At 47.9% G+C, this 19,693-nt stretch overlaps 1 protein-coding gene across 1 annotated transcript in view; it reads left to right on the forward strand.

Annotated features, from left to right (window-relative positions):
• The first annotated feature begins 804 nt into the window (after nt 1-804).
• The window catches only part of LOC143211144 (uncharacterized), an 81,154-nt gene continuing 62,265 nt past the window's right edge, over nt 805-19,693 (forward strand). The window contains exons 1-2 of the mRNA XM_076428604.1: nt 805-878; nt 999-1,406. Coding sequence (XP_076284719.1) covers nt 805-878; nt 999-1,406 — 482 coding nt within the window. The remainder of the gene's footprint in view (nt 879-998; nt 1,407-19,693) is intronic.

Here is a 19,693-nt window from a genome sequence, read left to right on the forward strand (position 1 = left end):
TAACAAATCCTAAAGCTACACTCACAGATAGCGTCACTCTCTGCCTCGAACGAAAGAACTTGCGAGACTCTAACTATCCGTCTTTTCATTAAATTGTTTCACACTTGCGTCAGATCGATGCAAAAAGCCTAACTCACTCGACAAGCTGAAGAACTAGGAGGTTCGATCACTCAAATCCTAATCCTATACGACTCCCTCACATTCTGCCCTAACCATTCAACTGTCTATTACATTATGTCGCACTTCGATCGTATTGAGACTAACGGTCTAACTCACTGGACAAGATGAGGAATCTAAAGTCGTCGAAAAAAAACTCTAGCTCCCGGGAGCGGACGTGGCGAGTGCAGGCGGGAACGAGCGTGTTCTGGTGCGTTTGCACCGAGCGCTGCGCTTTTCAATGAACGAAGCGAGCGAGAGCGGGCAGCACCGCGAGCGCGTAAATATTTATCGCGGATAATCCGGGCGTGCGGTGGCGTCGGTTCTCTATTGTGCCTGATGCCGGTGTGTGGCCTGGTGTCCTCTCTCCGTTGCTCTCCCGACGGACTTTTCCTCGTTTCCCGGCTCGCTCTCGCCGGGTCTGACCCTGAGGGACATTCCTGGCGTGACGCGTTAGGTCTGAGCGACGAAGAGAGAGCCAGGCGACGACGACGACGACGACGACGACGACGGGCTAGAGAAGAGCTTAGGCTGGTGAGCCACGGGGTTTCGAGCACGAAGTTTACACATTGTCATTTGGGACACGGCGCGACAAAGAGAAGAGACAGAGAATGGAAGGGAGGGAGAGAGAGAGAGAGAGTTGTGCGGATGGAAAGAGCGGAAAGTAGAAACGGAGAGCCAAAGAGGGACAAGCGAGAGCAGAGGCCAGAAGCGAGCAAGAGGCAGAATTTCGGAGAGGGCTCGACGAGAAGAGAGAGAGGGGAAGGGGCGGTCGAGAAGGAGAGAGGGAGAAAGGAAGACGACAAGCCTTCGATGGACCACTAGGATCCATCCCCACGAAGCCGCCGCGCACCGTGCAGGGGTTGCACCGGTGGAAGGGAAGCTCAGGGGAAGGTTAGAGGGGTGGGGGTGCTATATAAGTGCGGCGTGAGGGGGGGAGAGCTCAGTTCGTCCAAGAGAAGCGTATCGGTCACGTCGTTGCGACGATCGTTCTCGAGAATCCCACACGGAGCCACACACGGGACCCTTGTCCTCTCATACGGCGCACCGTGCTCTTCTTGTCCACACGAGAACAAAAAAAGGCTTCTCTACCTGCCGTCGCCGCTGCTGCGTCGTCCACCAGAAGAACCCAGCCGCCAGAGAGATTCAAGGTGTTTTCGACCCCTTTGGGAAGCGAGAGACAGGACGTCTCTCTCTCTCTCTCTCTCTTCTTCTCGCATTTGCTGTCTCCCTCTGTGCTACCCGCAACGGTAAGTACCCGTCAACCAGAGCTACCTTTTACATAACCTTCGAGCGCGATCTGCCCGAAGGGAAGCCGCACAATGACCGACCTGAAACGCGAGTAGTTTAAGATGAACGTGTCTGAAAGGGTGATTTTCTTTTTTTCGCGGTGGTCGGTCGCATTCACGAGTCTCTCTATGTCGGATCAAAAGTGCTCGGTTCGAAAATTGTCGGGTAGATCGGAGAAGTTGCGTATGGAGAAATCGGAAAATCGAGAGGGTTGTTCCGGTTGGGTTCTGTCTCGGGGGTGGCTAGTTTGTAGAATGTTAGCAGGCGGAATAGTAAGCGCGGCAGATTTTGCTCGGTAAACCGGGCTTATCGAAGCCCGACGAGGGTTATTGATTGATCGATTGAGCTGGACCGTGGCTGCCACTGTAAAAGACGTGCGTAGATACTCGCCGGGTCGCCGACTAGCAGGACTGACGTCCATCGCGGCCTCCCCCGCATTCTCCACTCATACTCGGCGACTCGCGTTCGCACACACCGACACCGCACGACCACTTTCGTCTTCGATTCCGCCGTAATTCCCCGCGAGATCCGTCGTTACCGGCGGAATAACGCACGAGTGTCGAGCCTCTGCAGACACCTCTCTCTCTCTTTCTCTCACTCGCACTCTCTCTCTCTGGGTCTCGCTCCCCCGAGCGCACTTCAACGTTCCAATTTATATATTTAATTAGATCTGTTGGCGCGTCAAGTTGTCTCGCTCCAATTAATCAGAAGTAACTCGGCATGGATTAATTAATAGCACTGGTAACAGTCGGAACAGCTCGACGTGCCACCCCTCTCCCCACCCCCGAACCTCGGGACCAGCAGCTCTCTCGCACACACGGGTTGTCCATATTTGCTGTTAAATTTACCGATATCGAAGCTAATAACAGGGATTCGGTATATTTGATTGCCGATTGAAATTGGAAAACTCGCATTGAAATTACCGCTGTCGTCGAGGGCCATTGAAACGTTGCGCAATTTGGTCCGCGCTGATTGCATTGTTTTATTTCGCCGGTCGCGGGACAGAGACGGACACAACCCCCCCGCGCTCATTCGAAATCGTCCGGAGGAGCTCCTCTAGCATTTTAACCACTCGACTGCCCGAAATCCCATTATTCACTGACGATTTTTCAATACGAACTTCGAATCGCAATTTCGAACGAGCCGGCCCTTCATTTCGGTCACAATTAAAAATGCAGAGCGCCGGAGAGCTCCGCTATTTTTACGAGCTACAAATTGCTGTAGAGAAGCTCTTGCTGCCTAGCAGTAAACCTCTTACTATCCAAATTAACATTTCATTATTAATAGGCTTCCGACCCGCTGTGCTACATCAGAAGGGAAATCTTGACTTGAATAGTAGTCTCGCGAAAACTAATTAGATTACATGAACTTCTTTTTTTCGAATATTTATAGCGTTACAACGATTACATATTAGGGACTTCGATAGGTATACTAGAATATTTAGATATCTTGAAAGCCTAGAACTTGTCGATTTGAAGTAGCTAAGGCTATTAAAAGCAATCGATAGTCGATCACAGTAATACTAAATTAAATTTTCCCTTCTCTGATAATGAATTATTTATCAGATCCTCGGATACAGCGAATCTTACTTCCTCCAAATTAATTTCGCCATTACTATTACGAAATCTACTAAAAAACGCCGGTAATTGCCAGTGGATAATGTATTAAAATTATTCGAGCACCTCCGGATGGAGCTCGTAAATCTTTCTCTGTGTAAATTCTGCTTTCTCCTGTACCGAATTAGAATTACAAGGATGAATTATTTATCAGCGTTGCTCGCGCAGAAATTACAAGCGGGGCGGAATCTTTCTCGGCTGATCGAAAGGGCAGGTTTGCCTCTCTTCTACAAATGAAAATTACAAGGCGAACTCGAGATCGAGCGAGCGAGATGAATTCCATTGGGATCCGAGGGCTAAGGATCGCGCGCACGAGGCAGCAGCAACGGCATCTTTTCTCGGTTGTTTCCTCTCCGGGGTTGCTTTCCAATTGTCGAACAATGAACCGAGGGGGTCGGGGCCGGACAAAGACGGGTCTGTGTTTTATCGGGCGCAATTTAACCGGACAGAAATGGTATTTCTTGCTTTGCTGGGGAGAACAACTGGTCGTTAAATAACGTCGAATGGACGCGGTTTGGTCGGACGGGAGAGAGCAGCAGCAGCAGCAGCAGCACAGCTCGCGGGATTAACGCGCGCGCATGTTCCGTCCGCGATAGAATATTCGCCAGCTGCGACAGGAAGTCGAGTAAATGAATATTTTCGCTGAATGAAATTGTCTGGCGTGGAGAGCGGAGAGCACTCTCTCTCTCCAACAACGTCCGTTAACAGCACACCGCTCGCTATCGGGCCGTCGACGACGACGATACGTCCATTTAGCGGGCGCGAACTGGGTCAAACGTCGACAAGAGAGAACCACCGGTTTCAAAACAAATATTTCGTGCGATGGTCGAAGGTCGACGCCGCTCCAGATTTCCCGATATTATTATCGCGTACCTGGAGAAATATCCGCTCGCCGACTGATGTTGTAAACACTGCTCACGACCGGAACGCCAGACGCCTTTTGTCTCGAAATCGAACTCGTCGTACGCACATTCTAGACTGCGCATTCCTGTGTACTCCCTTTGGAAGAATTTCATTTCGTAGATAATTTAACTAATGGATTTATAATAAACATAAGTAGATGGAACATAAAAAGAATTTAAGACTTTCGATGTATCATTAGACTGCGGATCTTTATGCAAAATAAAAAATTGTTTCCATTGATTGCAAGACACAGGAGCCAAATAAAAATTTCATTCTTCTTTTGATGATCTTGTTAAGGTGAAACTAATACACTGGTGGCCTTCAATCTTTTTAATACCTCCGCTGTTTGGAATTGTACGTACCCATTTTTGTCACAAATGCATAAAATCCGCAGTCTAAGCATCGTCAACTTATTGAAATTACTGAAGAATAAAATTTTTGATTCGTTCGAGTACTTCAGAATTAATGCAGAAAATTTGTGTTTTGCTTGGAGATACGCAGTCTATTGATAACATGGCAGATAATTAATGTATTATGCTGGTAATGATCGCAGCAAGAGCGTGGCTCGCTGTTCGCGGGTTTTCGGTTGAAATTTTCGGTCGTCGGTCCGCGAAGTGTGCTTTGCGGGGTCACAGTGGAGCCCGGCTTAATCCTGTTAACCTATCAACACATTCAAAGCCTTTCACAGCGTACAAAGATATCTTCATTCTCGATCCCATTAAATCCCTCCGTTCGGGACGCGCCGCCTTGAACGTCAAAGAGGGTAATCTTTCACGGCGAACGTTATTTGTTGCTTGCAATTCGTTGGCTGTCCCGTTTCACCGGTCCCGTTCTCTCGACCCTGTAGAAAATTGCAACCGAGGGGCCACACGCTGTTTCGTCGATGCTCCAGCAACGCGATAATTAGCCGGCTCTCGGGGATCGGTCTGATGAAAAATCGATCCCACTATTCTTCATTTTTTCACGAACGCAGGCGTGCAGATGTATTTTTTCTCTGAGTTTTTGCTTTTCGAGCGAGTTTGTTGCGCCGGTGTAACAATAAAGGACATATTTTCGCGTCTGTGCGCGCAAATTAATAAGGAAACGGGACATATTGTGCGTATTCAACGATCAGAGACCGAGAGATCGAGAGAGAGACAGAGAGGGAATCCTCTCCTCATCTTGGAGGCTCTTTTCATCGAAATTCTTTTCTCTGTGCGATGGAAAACGCGCGACGAGGCGGCCCACCGTTAATTAATACTAATATGACCGTGCCTCATTAACGGTTACATTCATTAAATATTCACACCGCGTAGACAGCTTGTATCCGAGCCACATCGATTCAATCGCATTGTGGAGGAGAAGCAAAACGAGAACTTGTCATCTCTCCTACCTTTCAGCTGCGTCTCCCTTCAGCCAGTGACGCGGATTCAGCCGCGTTCACAATAACACCTACCTCAAGGTTCCACCCGATACTTCCACGAAGAATTCAAATTTAAATCCCCCCGGGGAAACCGAGGACATTTTCATTTGAAAATTTAGACAGTGTAATGCCTGGAAATATAAATATCCACGTCTGGAGATTTACGCTTGCTGAATGTGCAAATTTAAATGCTCGCGCATTCATCGATTCGGAAATTTAATTTCGTTGGAAACTAGTGTATTTAAAAATGTAAGCCTTTGAAAATTTATGTTATTTAATCATTTGTAGAGTGTCAAATATTTGAAAGTCAGACCCCAGTTCGGTTTGCGTCCGTATTCGGTCCTGAAAAAGCTGCTGTACCTGCGAGCAGAGGTCGATGGAGCGTAGCGGGAAGAGTCCGCGTAAAATCGACCGCACAATGGAAAAGTTGGAAAGACGGGAGATTTGTCTCCTCCTCTGGCACGTGTACTGCTTCCGGGGAATTTGCCCCGTGGCCCATTAATCTCTTTTTTGTCGTATAAATATATCGAGCGGGCCGAAAGTTTGGACGCGGCTGATCGGTCTTGGTCCGTATTCGAAAGGCCGGACGGGATTCTTGCCGGAATTCCGTGAACTCCGCTCCGAAATTGTTCTCCGCCGTCGAGACGATTCCTCCTCGACAGAGAGAGGGAGAGAGAGAGAGAGAGAAGCCTAGGAACTGGGAACTCGAGGAGAGAGGCGGGAAACAATCGATCCCGGCCTGGAATAAAGTCGAAAGTTTATTTTAAACGGGGCCAGCTCTCGGGACAACTGTTCGGCTCGGCCATTAAATAATATTCCGCGGCCGTGAAGTGGCTTCGAGCTTATATCCGCCAGCGGAATTCCGAATTAATATTCGCCATAGAACCCGCTCACCGGGACTCTCTGGATTAATAAATAAAGCGACGACGTTTTTCATTCAAATTTTCGCGTTCACTCGCTCGCGCCCCGTACTATCCATATTCTACGCGACTTTACGCGGTCTTTCATTAAAACTGTAATTTCCTTTATCATCCCTCTTCGACGAATTAATTTTATTCCTCGCGGTTCGCCCTTTTTACCACGCGAGTACTCTCCCTCTCCGTTACCTCGTTAAAATACACTCTCGCTCAAAACCGCGGGACAACCTCAGTTCTCCAGCTTCAAAATTGTTTGTTCGTTGTCCTAGACGTTCACGCCACCGGTCAGGTTTATTGCAATACTATTAATTAAATTTCAATATGAATCAAAAAGTAAAATACAAATAATTTTCGAGGTCTCCGAGTCCTTTTTGCAGCCGATTAAAAATCCTGCACCATTTCCTCGTACGTGAGGAACCGTGGAAGATTTTTCAGCGCGTATCGATTCCGCCTCGCCGATGACGGAATGATTTGTGTTTTATTCTGGCGCCGTAATATATACACAAAGCAAGAGAGAGAGAGAGAGTGAGAAAGAGAGAGAGAGTCGCGCGATCGCAGCTAGGAATCGGCGTTTCGTACAGGACGCTTCGCACAATGGCCAGGCCGGTGACAATGGCGTCGTTAGCGATGGCCTCGGGCTGCTCTCTATCCCTCTGCCTCCCTCTGTGTCTCACCCCCTGGCTGTATCACCCTCCGCACGCCCTTCCGTCTCTCTCTCTCTCTCTAGCTCTCCCCACCCACGTAGCTTTCTCTGTTTCTTTCCGTGTATACACGTCACAGTGTCTTGCTTATTCCACCCTCTCGATCTTTCCTCCCTTTCTCCCTTCATTTTCTTAAACTTGGTCCTCCCTCTCTTTCCCTATCTTTCTCTGCCACTCTCCGTCTCTCCTGTTAACCCCTCTGCTAGCCCGGTCTTCGTCGGACCAGGGCGGTAGCGTGAAATGCAAACGTCCAGGTTCAAAGCTGACGAGGAGAAGCTTAGCGCCGGCGCTAACCGAACACGTAGCTTCCTCGGCTTCGACTACGATACCGACAGAGAGAGAGCAAAGCAACTCTCTCCGGGCAACCAGGCGATATCGTAATGATCTCTCCAGAACAGCACCCGCGTGTGTATCGCGTCGTTGAAAACCGCCATCGCGGGATACACGTTCGGTGTTTCCCTCCGCCCCCACTCCGCTATGTTCTTGCTCGTCGGTTTTTCGTGGCGCGCGCGCTTGCCTCGAGGAAACAGGATTTTCAGGGGATTTGCAGGCTGCCGGGGGACGCGTATAAACGTGGATTAAAAAGCGAGTATTTTCCTCCGGCTCTCGCTTTCTCCCCGCCGTCCGTCCGTCCTCGCCCGCCCGCTTTAAATAGTTGTACAGCTAATTACGCATAATACAATTTCATCCGCGATTATCGCGCCGCGCTTGACCCGACACCGTTCCGTGCCCCAGTAATTAACTCCGAAATAACTCGGACATCGTTCTCACCCTCGATGTACGGAGCACGCCGGTACTTCACCCCCGTGGACCGATCCCGTCGGGGAAAAAACTGTGCTAAATACGTGGAATGAGATTTTTTCCGGGGAACTGATCTTTTTCTGTCTGGGGACAAGACGCAGTTGCAGTATTTGATGAAATGCATCCTATTGTAAAATCTGAAAGAAACATCACGGAAAAGTTGCAAGTTCTTCATTTGATTTTCTCTTAACTAATAATTTTTCAATTTGCACTTATACCGACGGAATTCGTATTTCAACTTTACTGGTCTTGTATCTCGCCTTTGTAAATGCTTATAAAATCCCACAGTTACCAGTACCCGCAGATATAGTCCAGCTTGTCTGACCACTACACAGCGTTTCTACTTGACCGCACTCGAACAATCTCTTGCAGTTTGACCTAAATTTTCTCGAAAACACGATCCTACGAGAACACAGGGCCAGGTGCTATAATGAACGCGGCGCACAGTGGTCGATTTGCTCCAAAACGTGGCCAAAAATCGTAAAATGGCGGCTGTAAAATGGAGATTGAACCTATGAAAACTGTCAGAATGGGACAAGACTTGGTATTTTGAGGTTCCTGAAGTCTTTAATTATGAATTTGAAATTAAAAGAACAGAAAACAAAATAGCGGGACCAATATGGCAAATGTACGTAGTCAGAAAGTATTAAATACAGCTGAAACTTGATATCTCAACATTTTTTATCTTGTTAAATATGAATCTAATATCAAATTATATAAAACATACAAGTAGCCGACTAATTATTAAATTATAGAAGAAGAAATCTGAATAGTCAGAATCGTCATTTGTTGTATCTACATTTTCTGTCACTGCCAAATTCATATTAATACTTAATATAAAACGAATAATTTTAATACTAAAAAATGAAGGTCACTTCAATTTTTTAAATGTTAACATATATTTTTTACTTCATAATATTGTAGCTGGTATCGAGACGAATTAAACGAACTATAATAATATTACTTTGAACCTTGAAATAAGGCTACAATAGTTTAGATCACAAAAAGCGGGTTTCCAGCCCATGCAGTACATTACAAAAATTGTCGTAACTATTATAGTAGTATATACTAGTATATAGTAGTATATAGTATATAGTAGTATATACTATTAAGTAGTATACATTATTAGTATATACTAATACTTAGTATATACTATTATATATACTAATAAACTTACAAGTAAGTCACATGCTCAAAATCGCTTAAAATCATAACTATTTTCCTAGTTTTCCAAAATTTCCGTATGAAAAATTTTGTTATATTTTATATATTACATTATCCATTGTTACTTACATTTCATATAATGTATAAACATGATTTACTTACCTCCAGGGACACCCTCCACATTGTAGAATAAACATTACTAGAATATAACAAATATATTCACTTCTGGACACTTTTCTCGCTCAACAATTTACTGTGCGTAGCTGCTACTTCAACGATGGTCACTTTCAGGTTGAATTTCTCGCTCAAGTGGGAAGGTTAGGCCCTTTCCCCATTAACCATCCAATAGCCCAACTATCAGGGTAGCCAACCCACGCATACGAAACTCTTGATTTGAAAGTTCATTTTTTTAATTTTTGGCCACGTTTTGGAGTAAATCGACCACTGTGCGGCGTCCAGAGCACGGTGCGGCGATTTTTCCAGCACCCTCAATTCTTACAGATCCGTTTCCCAGTGCGGAACCGAGCCAGCATGATCCATCGTTTTAATTTCTCTCATAACCGCACGTCGCTCGCAGCGTCGAGGCAGCTAATTAAAATCGTTCCGCGATTCGGCCCCATTCTCTCCGGCTGCCATTAAATCCATACTAATTCGGCGAAGAAAAGACAAACGGGTTGGATGCAAATCCCGGTGTGGTCGGCCCCGGCGTGGCGGGGAGAGAATGCTGGCTTAGCGCCGGCGCCAACCGAATCTCTGCAACCCCGAACTACCCCTATATCGACTGGAAGGTGCCTCGGCCGGTGTGATACCGTGTAATGATCTCGACCGCGATTCATGCTAGGAAGCGGGAGAGGTGGACCGGTAGAGAAAAGGAGAGCGAGAGGAGAAAGGGAAAAAAATGGAGCGTTCGGAATCGCGCGCGCCCTTTCAGCGCGGATGACAGGGGAAATCTGGAGAACGACACAGCGGCGAAGAACGGTCTCGCGCACTTGAAAGCCATTACTCGCCGGAACTTTTCTCCCTTCGACTCTCCCTCGCCCTTTCTCTTCTCCTCTCCGGCCTCTTTAACGCTCGCAATCCTCTCGTCGATTCGCGCCGACCGCGCCGCGAAACGATTCGACGCGATTTTCAATTTCCGCCGTTTCGAGCATAGTTTCGAGGAATTAGAGCCGGGGGAACGGGCGCGGAACGGCGCGGAACGCCTAGCAACAATTTATTCGATGCCCTTAAACCACCCGATGAAGATCACGGAACGGTCAGCTGCAGCGGTCCTACTCGGACGGGTTAATTAACCGCTGCGGTAACTCGAGAGCGTTGCGGAAGCAGAAAGAGAAACGGGGCTGGGAAACGGGGGACCGGTGTTGGAACACTCGCGAAATGATATCGTCGCACTCGAGCCCCTCTCTCCCTTCTCTTTCTACCCTTGGACTTTCCGCTTCCTTCTCCTGGACCGTCGATTTTCGTGCGCTAAATTCCTGGCCCGGACACCCACGGTCTCCGTCCCGCACTCTTCTCGCTCTGCTCGCCGCACAGTGGGGTATTTGGCCTGAAAAAGTGGTAAAACTATTTTAGCGTTATTTATAGGCTCAAGGTTATAATATTACGTTGGGGAAAAAGAAATCCATCATTTCTCTGCGTGAGATAACGTAAAAATAATGGATTTCTCTTTCCCCAACCTAATATTATATATCGTTGGATTCGTCTTAAGATCAGCCACAACAGTATGTAATCCAAAATACATTTTAGTATTTAGAAAATCAAGTTTACCTTAATTTTTTGAAAAAAAATTTTTCACACAGAAATATAACAGAATCGTCAATAAAGTTTTGTAATCGTAAAAGACCTTACAGAATTATTGGAGTGTACTTCACGGGTGTACAAATAGAAAAAACAAGATTGCAGCTTTATTCTTCAGACCTTTAACTCTCTACGGCGGACAACAGAAATTTAAGACATACGCAAAAGAAATCGACTTTTTTCCACTTTTTCAGGCCAAATACCAAACTGTGCGCCGTCCAACGTAACCCCCGCTGCCCGAGATTTACTTCGGTGCACCGCTTTTCACGTGCTCGTTCGACTTTGCATCGCCGCCTTCGATAATCCACCGCTCCTCGATTTTTACCGAAGCTTTCAACGAAATCCCGCTGCTCCAGATTTTATATTCAATAGTTTAATTGCCGCGCTAATGCGTGCCGGCATTGTTCCCCGCACGTGTAATATCGGAAAACCGTGGCGGGACACGAGAGCTACGTTGTTGATTAAACACGTCACTTCACATGGAAGTGATGTACAATTTTTTCCTTTTCAAACCGACGATACAATCTGTTGCGGTCAATTTTTACCGATTCTCTATGGTCGTCAATTATTCCAGCAGCTTGTGTATTCATTTGTTGGTTGGTCTGTTCGTTTGTTTAGTGGCCGTGCCCGCGCGTCGTTGTTGGTCGTGTCGCTCTACCAGATTTATTCATTTGTTTATTCGTTCGGCTATTGGTTGATTTAGTGCTTGTACCATCTCACTTTTCATAGAACTGGAATTGTTGAGCGTTTCGGAACGCGTCGCGAAAAATAGTGTTTCGCAACTGACATTTTGATGTACGCGGAAGTGAACTGAGCAGTCGAGGGACACGGTTTTCGATTATTTGTTCGACGGAGAAAAGGTATGCAGCTGGGAGTGTCGGAAATTTGTGCAGGCCCAGCAAATTAGCGAGGGTGTCCTGTCGGCGAGCATTCGAGGGCGAAGTTTGTCTTCGGAAAGAATCCGGGGGTGCGAGGAGGCGGGTGGATCGCGGCTAACAGGATTTTCGGATTAGGGTAACACGCTTCTGGTAATTGTTTCCTTGTCTCTCCGGCGAATCCCGGGACAGGGTTCCCGAAATTGGTATTGGAGGAGAGGATCTCTCTTCGCGTGGGGAGCGAAGTCGAAGGCGAGAGAGGACCCACTCGTTTCTCTTTCCGCGTTCGTGCTGGAGCCGTGAACTCGCTCCTAAATTAACTCGCTAACCCCGTTAAACACAGAGAGATAGAGAGAGAGAGAGAGAGAGAAAAGAGGCTACATCTTTCCCCGGAACGTCGACTACTGAATCACGATTCTAATACAAACAAAACGTAGGGAAAGAAAACCGTAGAACGAAATCCTTCGGTGGCTTGTTCGTTTAACCCCGTGCGAACGGAGCGAGACCACTTGAATGAGAACGAGAGAGACCAGAGGAGAGAGAGAACGTGTCCGAGTAGTGCTCGCTGTTTCTACTTCCACGGGAACACAAAAGCTTCTTGTGTAAATGCCGTATTCCGGCCCCGGCGAGCGGCATTCCGCGGAACCGTAAGTAGAATAGGCAAGCACGGGCAGACACGTCCGCCAATTCAATTCCGAGGCGTTTACGTCAAGTATACAGCGGCCCGTGAAAGTGTTCGCACGCCGGGACGCAGTTTATCCAATTCAACTTTATCGCTCTTTTTATAGATATACGCGCAATTAACCCTGGAAATAACGTTCTCATAAGTGGATTACGGTATCTACAAATTGATCGCGGTACATTCTCGGAAAAATCAATTTCGCGTCCATAGCTCACCGCCCTCTTCAATTTCTTGCGGATTTTACGCATGTATGACAAAGGCTATTTCGAAACAGAAATATCGCGGCACATTACGACAAATCAACTAAACAGAAAAATTAACCTGTATCCTGATACAAACAATTTTTATTACCGGATAGATCTAAATAAATCTAAATAAATCTAAATAAAGATACCAGTCATCGAATTTCTGCTGGAACTTTATTTTAATTTGTTTCACGGGAAGACCGACGGAATATTACCGAGTGAAATCGAACCGTGTACTCGGTTTTCTTAGGCAACGAGCAATTTTATTCTCTCGCGCGCGGACCCTTCGCGTTTCGCATTTTTTCGATATTTTATTTCCCGGGCATTGTGTCCGTCCCGGAGACTCGATATCCCGAAGGAGCGCGGCGATTCACGGTGAATTCCGGTTTCGAGCATCGGAGGCTTTAATTACCCCGATAAAACGTCGGCGTCCCGCGCTCGTCGCGGCAATAATGCTCCGGCCGTCGGAGCGATTTACCGTTTCGCGGCCAACAAATTGTTTCCGCGCGCTGTTTTCCACCCCGTTCCCTCCCTCGCTCTCTGTGTTCACCAATGTTTTCTGCACCGTATCGGAAAGCTCTTTGCGGTTTGTTCGGTCGCGACGTTACTCTTTCCGCCGCGCTTCTCCCCATCGACTATTAACCGGTTTCTCTCGGTTCTTTCTCCAACCCCCGGCCGAAAGTAATGCGGTTCCCGTACTCATTACCCGGCCGTTCTCAAACCGAGCGTAATCGATACCCGATCGGAACACGCTCCCTTAGGAAAGACGGCAGCAGCGTCGCCGTCGTCGTCTAGAAAAAAAGAGAAGAGACCTCGGGTAAAACAGGAGAAAAACGGGACAGGATAGTAAACGGTATTTCGAGATCGAGCAAAGAAACCTGGAGGGTTCTTCAGAACGTGGGAGTATCGGCTGGAAAAGTGGCTGTTTCACGAACACAACCGAATGTTGTCGGTGCACCTTCGAGCAGGCGGGGGTGGAAAGCTGCCTCCGAGTCGCGCCGATCGCGGCACACCGTTTCAAAGAGTTTCCGCAGGATCAAACGGCTTCCGGCCCCTTGCTACGGGCCCCGCTAACTCGTCCGAGTTATAAAACCGGTATTTCGCCGAGTTCTCCCCTCTTATCGGTCACCGGGAAACTGCGACTCGTTCCCCGACGTTCAAACTTGACTAGCTTACGCGTTGAAGTCTATTCAATCAATCATATCAATAAATCTCTCTAGAAATTCGTTCTACTTGTCGTTTAATCTAGCCTCCTGTAAAATTTCGAGTCTGTGCGACCAATCTTCAAGGAGTTGAACTAGACTGCGAATTTTATAACAAAAATGAATAGGTTTGCCGATGGAGTCACTTATAACTGCTGTACCATTCACAATAAATAAATATTATTGCTGAAAATAATATATTTTTCTCTACGTTCGACAAAAGTCAAAAAATAGTATCCCTGGCGTATAAGTGTCCCTGGGCAGACCCGTGTTGGGGACTTATATCGATGAAATACTGTATTCCAATACAACACTCATACATGAGGTATTATAACAATTTCATATGCATAAAACGAAATGAATCGTATACAATAGAATTATTCTAGGTCGGAAGAAATGTTTAATTTTCGAGTTAAAATAAAAATAGTGAAAAGGTTACAAGAATTCATGACTTATCACTTGGACGGGACCCGGGTCCATTTTGACCCGGAATTTTGAAAATACGTTGTGCAACTGGGTGCAATAAGAAAACTGTCTAAATGGAACCTAAACCTTCTCAGGATAAAATTATCCATGAGAAAAGCTTACAATCAATGCACAACATTTTTATTTTCAAAAGAATTCATCTTCGTGATCCACTAAAAGGAAAACACAATGCGAAATCCTCAAGCTTTCGGAAAAAAAGCCAGTTACAAACAGGTGTACTGAAAGTAGCCTGATTTTCGAGTAGCACGGAGTCACTGGAGTCATCAGCTTCGATGATCGCAGAGCAGTGTGCGAGAGGCTAATCGTACGATTCCGCGTGCAGCGTTGCAACGATTTTACGAGCAAGCACCGGCTAATATCCGAAACGCCGTTGAATAATGTATGAGAACACGGGGCTCGAATGGAAGAAATCGAGGTAGGAGAGCGAGGAAACCGGGCTGTTTCCCGTTGTGTAACTCCTGCAACGAGGTTAAGAGACGGTATCAAGCGCGATTTTAACTTTATCCCGAGTATCCACGGCATGGAACCCGAGGCGCCGCGACAAAACAAGCGATGAAGCACGCTGGCCGCCGGAACTTCGCGTTCTGGCCGCGATACAAGCCGGAAAGTTGCACAGAGGGAAACGAAGACGATTGTTTGCCGCTGTTTTGCGCCCAGGCTCTGCACGAAATTAACCTGTTAACCGAGACCACCTACGGGGATTAAACAGAATCTACCACTGCAGCCGGTTTTTCGACCACTATTTTCCGGATTGCTGTTGGGCAGAGATTAAATTCTTTATCGAACATAATAAACATTTTTAGCCAGCAATTCCATTGTTTTGATTCCGGGGGAACGTTTCGAGAGAGGATTAAACCACCTGTATTATTAAAGTTCTGAAATGATCAAGCCCAAGGATAAATTCCTCGCCGAACAGCTTGGCTACGAATGCTCTTTCATTGAATTATACTCGACTGACTAAAACGATTAAGAGGAAAATCAATTTAGCTCTGTCGAGTCTCTCGAGATCGGTGCTGAGAATGTTTACAACGGCTTGTAGTCTATCAACATTAACAAACGAAGCTCTCGAACAAAATTTCCTAAGCTCGTAGATTCCGGTTACAGGGTTGAAGCACCGTGGAGGGTAGACTTTTCCGGTTTCGGTGCAGAGACTGCGGCGGAATTCGCAGCAATCGTGGCGTGTGTCTCGGTTCGAATTGACCGAGGAACCGTCGGGACAAAAATCCGATAAAAGTTGGAGAAAGAGGAGTTGAAGGGAGAGAGAAAGTGAGAGAGCGGCGGTTCGAAATCGAACAATGAAAGCTCGAGGGTCCTTGGGGAGTAGCGGCGGGAAAAGTGGCTGTTTTACGAGCACAACAGAGTGCGCGACTCGTCGCACAATGTGACGACTCGAGAGAGGAAGAAGAAGTTGAAGTTGGGCTCCCGACGGTCCGTCGACGCGTTGCTCTCCTCTCGCCGCCATACTATCTCGAGGACGCGTCGCGTCGCGCGTTCGAGACACGTTCCACGGATCAAGCACAATGCCCGATGGCCACCGTCCGTTATTTACAGTTATTGCGAGCCGTTGTGTATCGCGTGCGTCCGCGCATTCCGGCTACCAATTCTATTCGCGTGTTCTACCAACACCACGGCCATCCCTCGCCATAACAGGACTACCTAGCCGCAGTGAAACACAGGGACCGGGTGGGAGAAGCGTTAATTCACCCTGCTACTGACGCGGACAAATGGTAGCTCGTCTTTGAACCGCTGGACCCTGCCTCGTCGAGATCCCTGATGGACGTAACATTTTTCTCCCGGCTTTAAATTATCGGATTTATGCTCCACGGCTACCGCACACTCGCCTCTACCCGGTTTCAATCTCCCGAGTTATAGGGCGCCTTCTTCGCCGGAGCTCCAGCTCTTTGAACACTGAATTCCTTCTCGAGACTTTCTACCGGGCATACGGTATCGGAGAATTCTAGGGAAAAACGGGAGACTAGAATCCTCATGCGGCAGATTTGGCTAGCGACGATTCTTAGAAATTTGTGGACGACAAATTTGATTTGAAGTAAAAAATTCCTTGCAGTCAAAATAGCGTACAAATGTTCGGCGATCAGTCAATCACGGATCCATTAGCTCGTCATCGAGCGAAGCAGTCTGCCCCTCGGCGGTCCAAGGGTCTCTGGGTGTTCCGCGGGTGCAGATACGGCGACGTTAATTGTGAAAATTTCGAAGGCAGCCGCGGTATATCATCGTTTGGCCGGACACACCGCGTTCGTTTGGCTGTTGTCCCCGGTTTCCCCCTCACACGTACACACCGGTTGTTCGCCTCTGTCTCTCGGCGTTGCTCTCTCCTGCTCTGTTATTTTTTTTTTGTTTTTGCCATCCCTTGCACCGCCAGCAGACCGGGCGACGATCGATCTTTGTCACCACCTGCGAGCAAACAGTCGCACGCAGGCTAGCAGGCTAACAGGCACGCACCACCCACGCTCGAACCGCCACGCACTGTTCCTGCGAGAGAGAGCCGGTTTTCGCGTGTGTGCCCGTGGCAAACACGGATCCCAGACAATGCAGGACGGGACGAAGGATTCATATTTCCCAATGCGCCCCGCGCGTCGACCAGAACCGCTCTCCCAAAGCGAGAGACAGAGAGAGAGAGAGAGAAACGCATATAGGACGGACAGAATATACTGGCTGGCTCTCGCGAACACAGATAAACCTGGCGAAAGGGTGAGAGACCGGAGCGAGAGAGAGAGAAAAAGAGGAAAAAGCGAGCGCACGGCGCGAAAGTCGCTGCGGGCTGTGAAACTTCGGAATATGGAGACGGAATAACCGATATCGAAGAGACCGGGAGCAGATACGGCCGAGGAGTGAGAGAGAGAGGCCGAGAGAAATAGAGGAGAAAGATTCCGGTGGCCGGAGGAGCGTACAAATATTTTGCCAGCCCTGGGAAAATCGAGCCTCTCCTCTCTCTCTCTCTCTCTCCCTTCTCTCCTCTTTCCATACTTTCCCAGCCAACCACCCCTTCTAGCCTCGCACGCCCCCACGATTCTACCAGTCGCCTTACAATCTGGATATCTCTGTATTTGCTCCGAGTCCTCGTTCACCTCCTCTTTACCTCGTTCGCCGCTTCTTTTCAATCTGTTTCACTCGAGACGCCAGCCTCCTCGTTCCTCCATCGATCCTCGGCGCCGAGGCAACTTTGATCGAGTGAGACACTTTCGCGAGACCGGCCAACCCCCTTGGATTTCTTTAATTCCACCTCTCTTCAGAGAGAAGAGAGAGAGAGAGAGCCTCCTTCTCACGGATCTGCATTAATCAAGCTTCTTCTCGGATCGACAACCGATGCTTCTCACGATTTTCACCTAGTCATTCCTGATCTTCATGACGGCGGAAATTAAGCGAGCGCGAGCTTCGATGTCTGATGGATGGGCTCGCAGCTGCTTGAAAGAAAATATGTACTGCATTTCTCCAGTGTTGCGTATCTCGTGGAACAGCTTGGAAAATTTTCTGATTCTCACGAAACGAGAACCCGAGTGTACTTCAACAAGCACAAATCTACTAGAAAAGAGACTTTGTCGAAACAGTGAGAGTATTTCAAGAATGTAAAAGCACGAATTCCTTATTTTGTATACTTATAAAGATGATTAAGAAAAAGAAATATACAGCTTCAGTATTTTGCAATGAATGCAGGCACTTTTTATCTCGCATAAAAATCCGCCAGCGAAATACATTGAGAGAGTATTAAAGAACGAGTATACATTCTACGGTCTGCAAGAGTCTAAATCGAGAGAACAGAAGCCAGAACGAACGCATGAATTATACTTTCACCTTTGAATGCAAAGAATGAAAGAACAGAAAAGTAAAACGGGTTCTCGGGTTGCTAATGGAGATGAAATCGTGAAACCGCAGTGTTTAGCGGGCCACAGTGTTTAGCGAATGGCGAACACGCGGTTCGCATCTCGTTCGGGAGGCTGGCATCATCGCGTCGACGGAAGGCTTCCGTTTTCGCGGCCGGTCTGACGAGGCACGCGCGGTTAATTAAAGCCCGGGCCTCGGAGTTAATTAGCGAGACGTCGATACCGGTCGTAATTAGCGATTATTACCGTCGAAATCTCGCGAAAGAGAGAATGTCTCGCCGCGGAGTGAAGGTGGCCGCCAAGCGAACGAGCCTCTATACACACCCCGGCAGATTTTAATTAATTCGATTCGCGGCTTTTGCCGTGCGGAGTGCGCGCGCAACCCGTTTCCGGACCTGGGCCAACGATATTCTCGTTCCCAGTCGATTTTCGCGCGCCACGTCGCTCTTGCGCGTGGAATCGCGAGCGCAGGCGTCTTCGATGAGCGAATCTAATGGGTAAAATGATCCTTCTCTCTGGCTGCGTGGAAAATCCTTCGGTCCACTAACGATCCGACAACGCGAGCTTAATTATTCGCCATCCACCGCCGTTGATGTCGACGTCGTTGTCGATCGACGATGGTTTCTCGCTAATCAAAAGCCGCTCTCGACTGGTCGGACCCCGGTCCTCTCGATATCTGCCTCCGATTGGTAATTGAGGAGATACCTTTGAAGGAGCATCGTGTTTATTGAATAACCAACGCGCTTTTCCCATTGCCCTCTTCCGTTTGCTACTGCGAGACAGGTGTAATTGGCTGCAGGGAACGCAGAGCTGCAGCGAGAACGATTCTACCGTCGTCTTTTGGCGGAAACCGTTCTCCGAACACTGAAAGCATTCTGTTGTAGGACTGCTTGTAATAAATGTTCGATTTATTCGGAGATTCCATACTTACAATTTCTATGCACTGTATCGGAGCGAAGGGTGCAAAATTCTTCTAAAAAATTTGCCAGTTGCTTGAAAGGTCTACTTTCTCGAAGCCCGAACTAAAAAGGGCAAAAGAACAGGAGACCGGAAGCATTGGGTGGAGACTGCTGGGTCCCGTCGAATCGCCTCGGAGGATTGATCGTTTTCACGCGGTCCGTCGAATGCGGGACACGCGAGAAAGCGTGTAATTAATTTGGGGGAGGGGCCGGGGGCGTTCGCGGGGCCGAAGGGGGGCGTCTGGGCAAACTCCAATCAAAGTGTGCAAATATTAGAAAGCATATCGCGGCGGCCCGCCGTGGCCCGCCAGCACGAGTCGGCCTCTCTCTCTCTCTCACCCAACCAATTACTGCGTCCGGCTGATACGATGATCGCACGCGGAGATAACAGAAATTCGAGTCGGTTATCGTCGGGCCAGCGAGCAAGAGCAAGCGTCGCCGTTCCTCCGATCGCCGGAAGGAAAAAAGAAATGGGGTCGCTGACTATGGGAAAAAAGCTAGACGAAACCCCGGACCCAATTAACATAATGAGTCTAATTGGTAACGCCGTGGTGGAACGACTGCAACAACTTTCCGATATGGGCGAGGTTCTCGCGTTCCGCTAACCATTTTCCTCCAAGGAAAATTGTTTCCCCGTCGACGCAGGGTGGTTCCGAGA

Source organism: Lasioglossum baleicum, chromosome 8, assembly GCF_051020765.1.
Source record: "Lasioglossum baleicum chromosome 8, iyLasBale1, whole genome shotgun sequence".
Taxonomy (NCBI): domain Eukaryota; kingdom Metazoa; phylum Arthropoda; class Insecta; order Hymenoptera; family Halictidae; genus Lasioglossum; species Lasioglossum baleicum.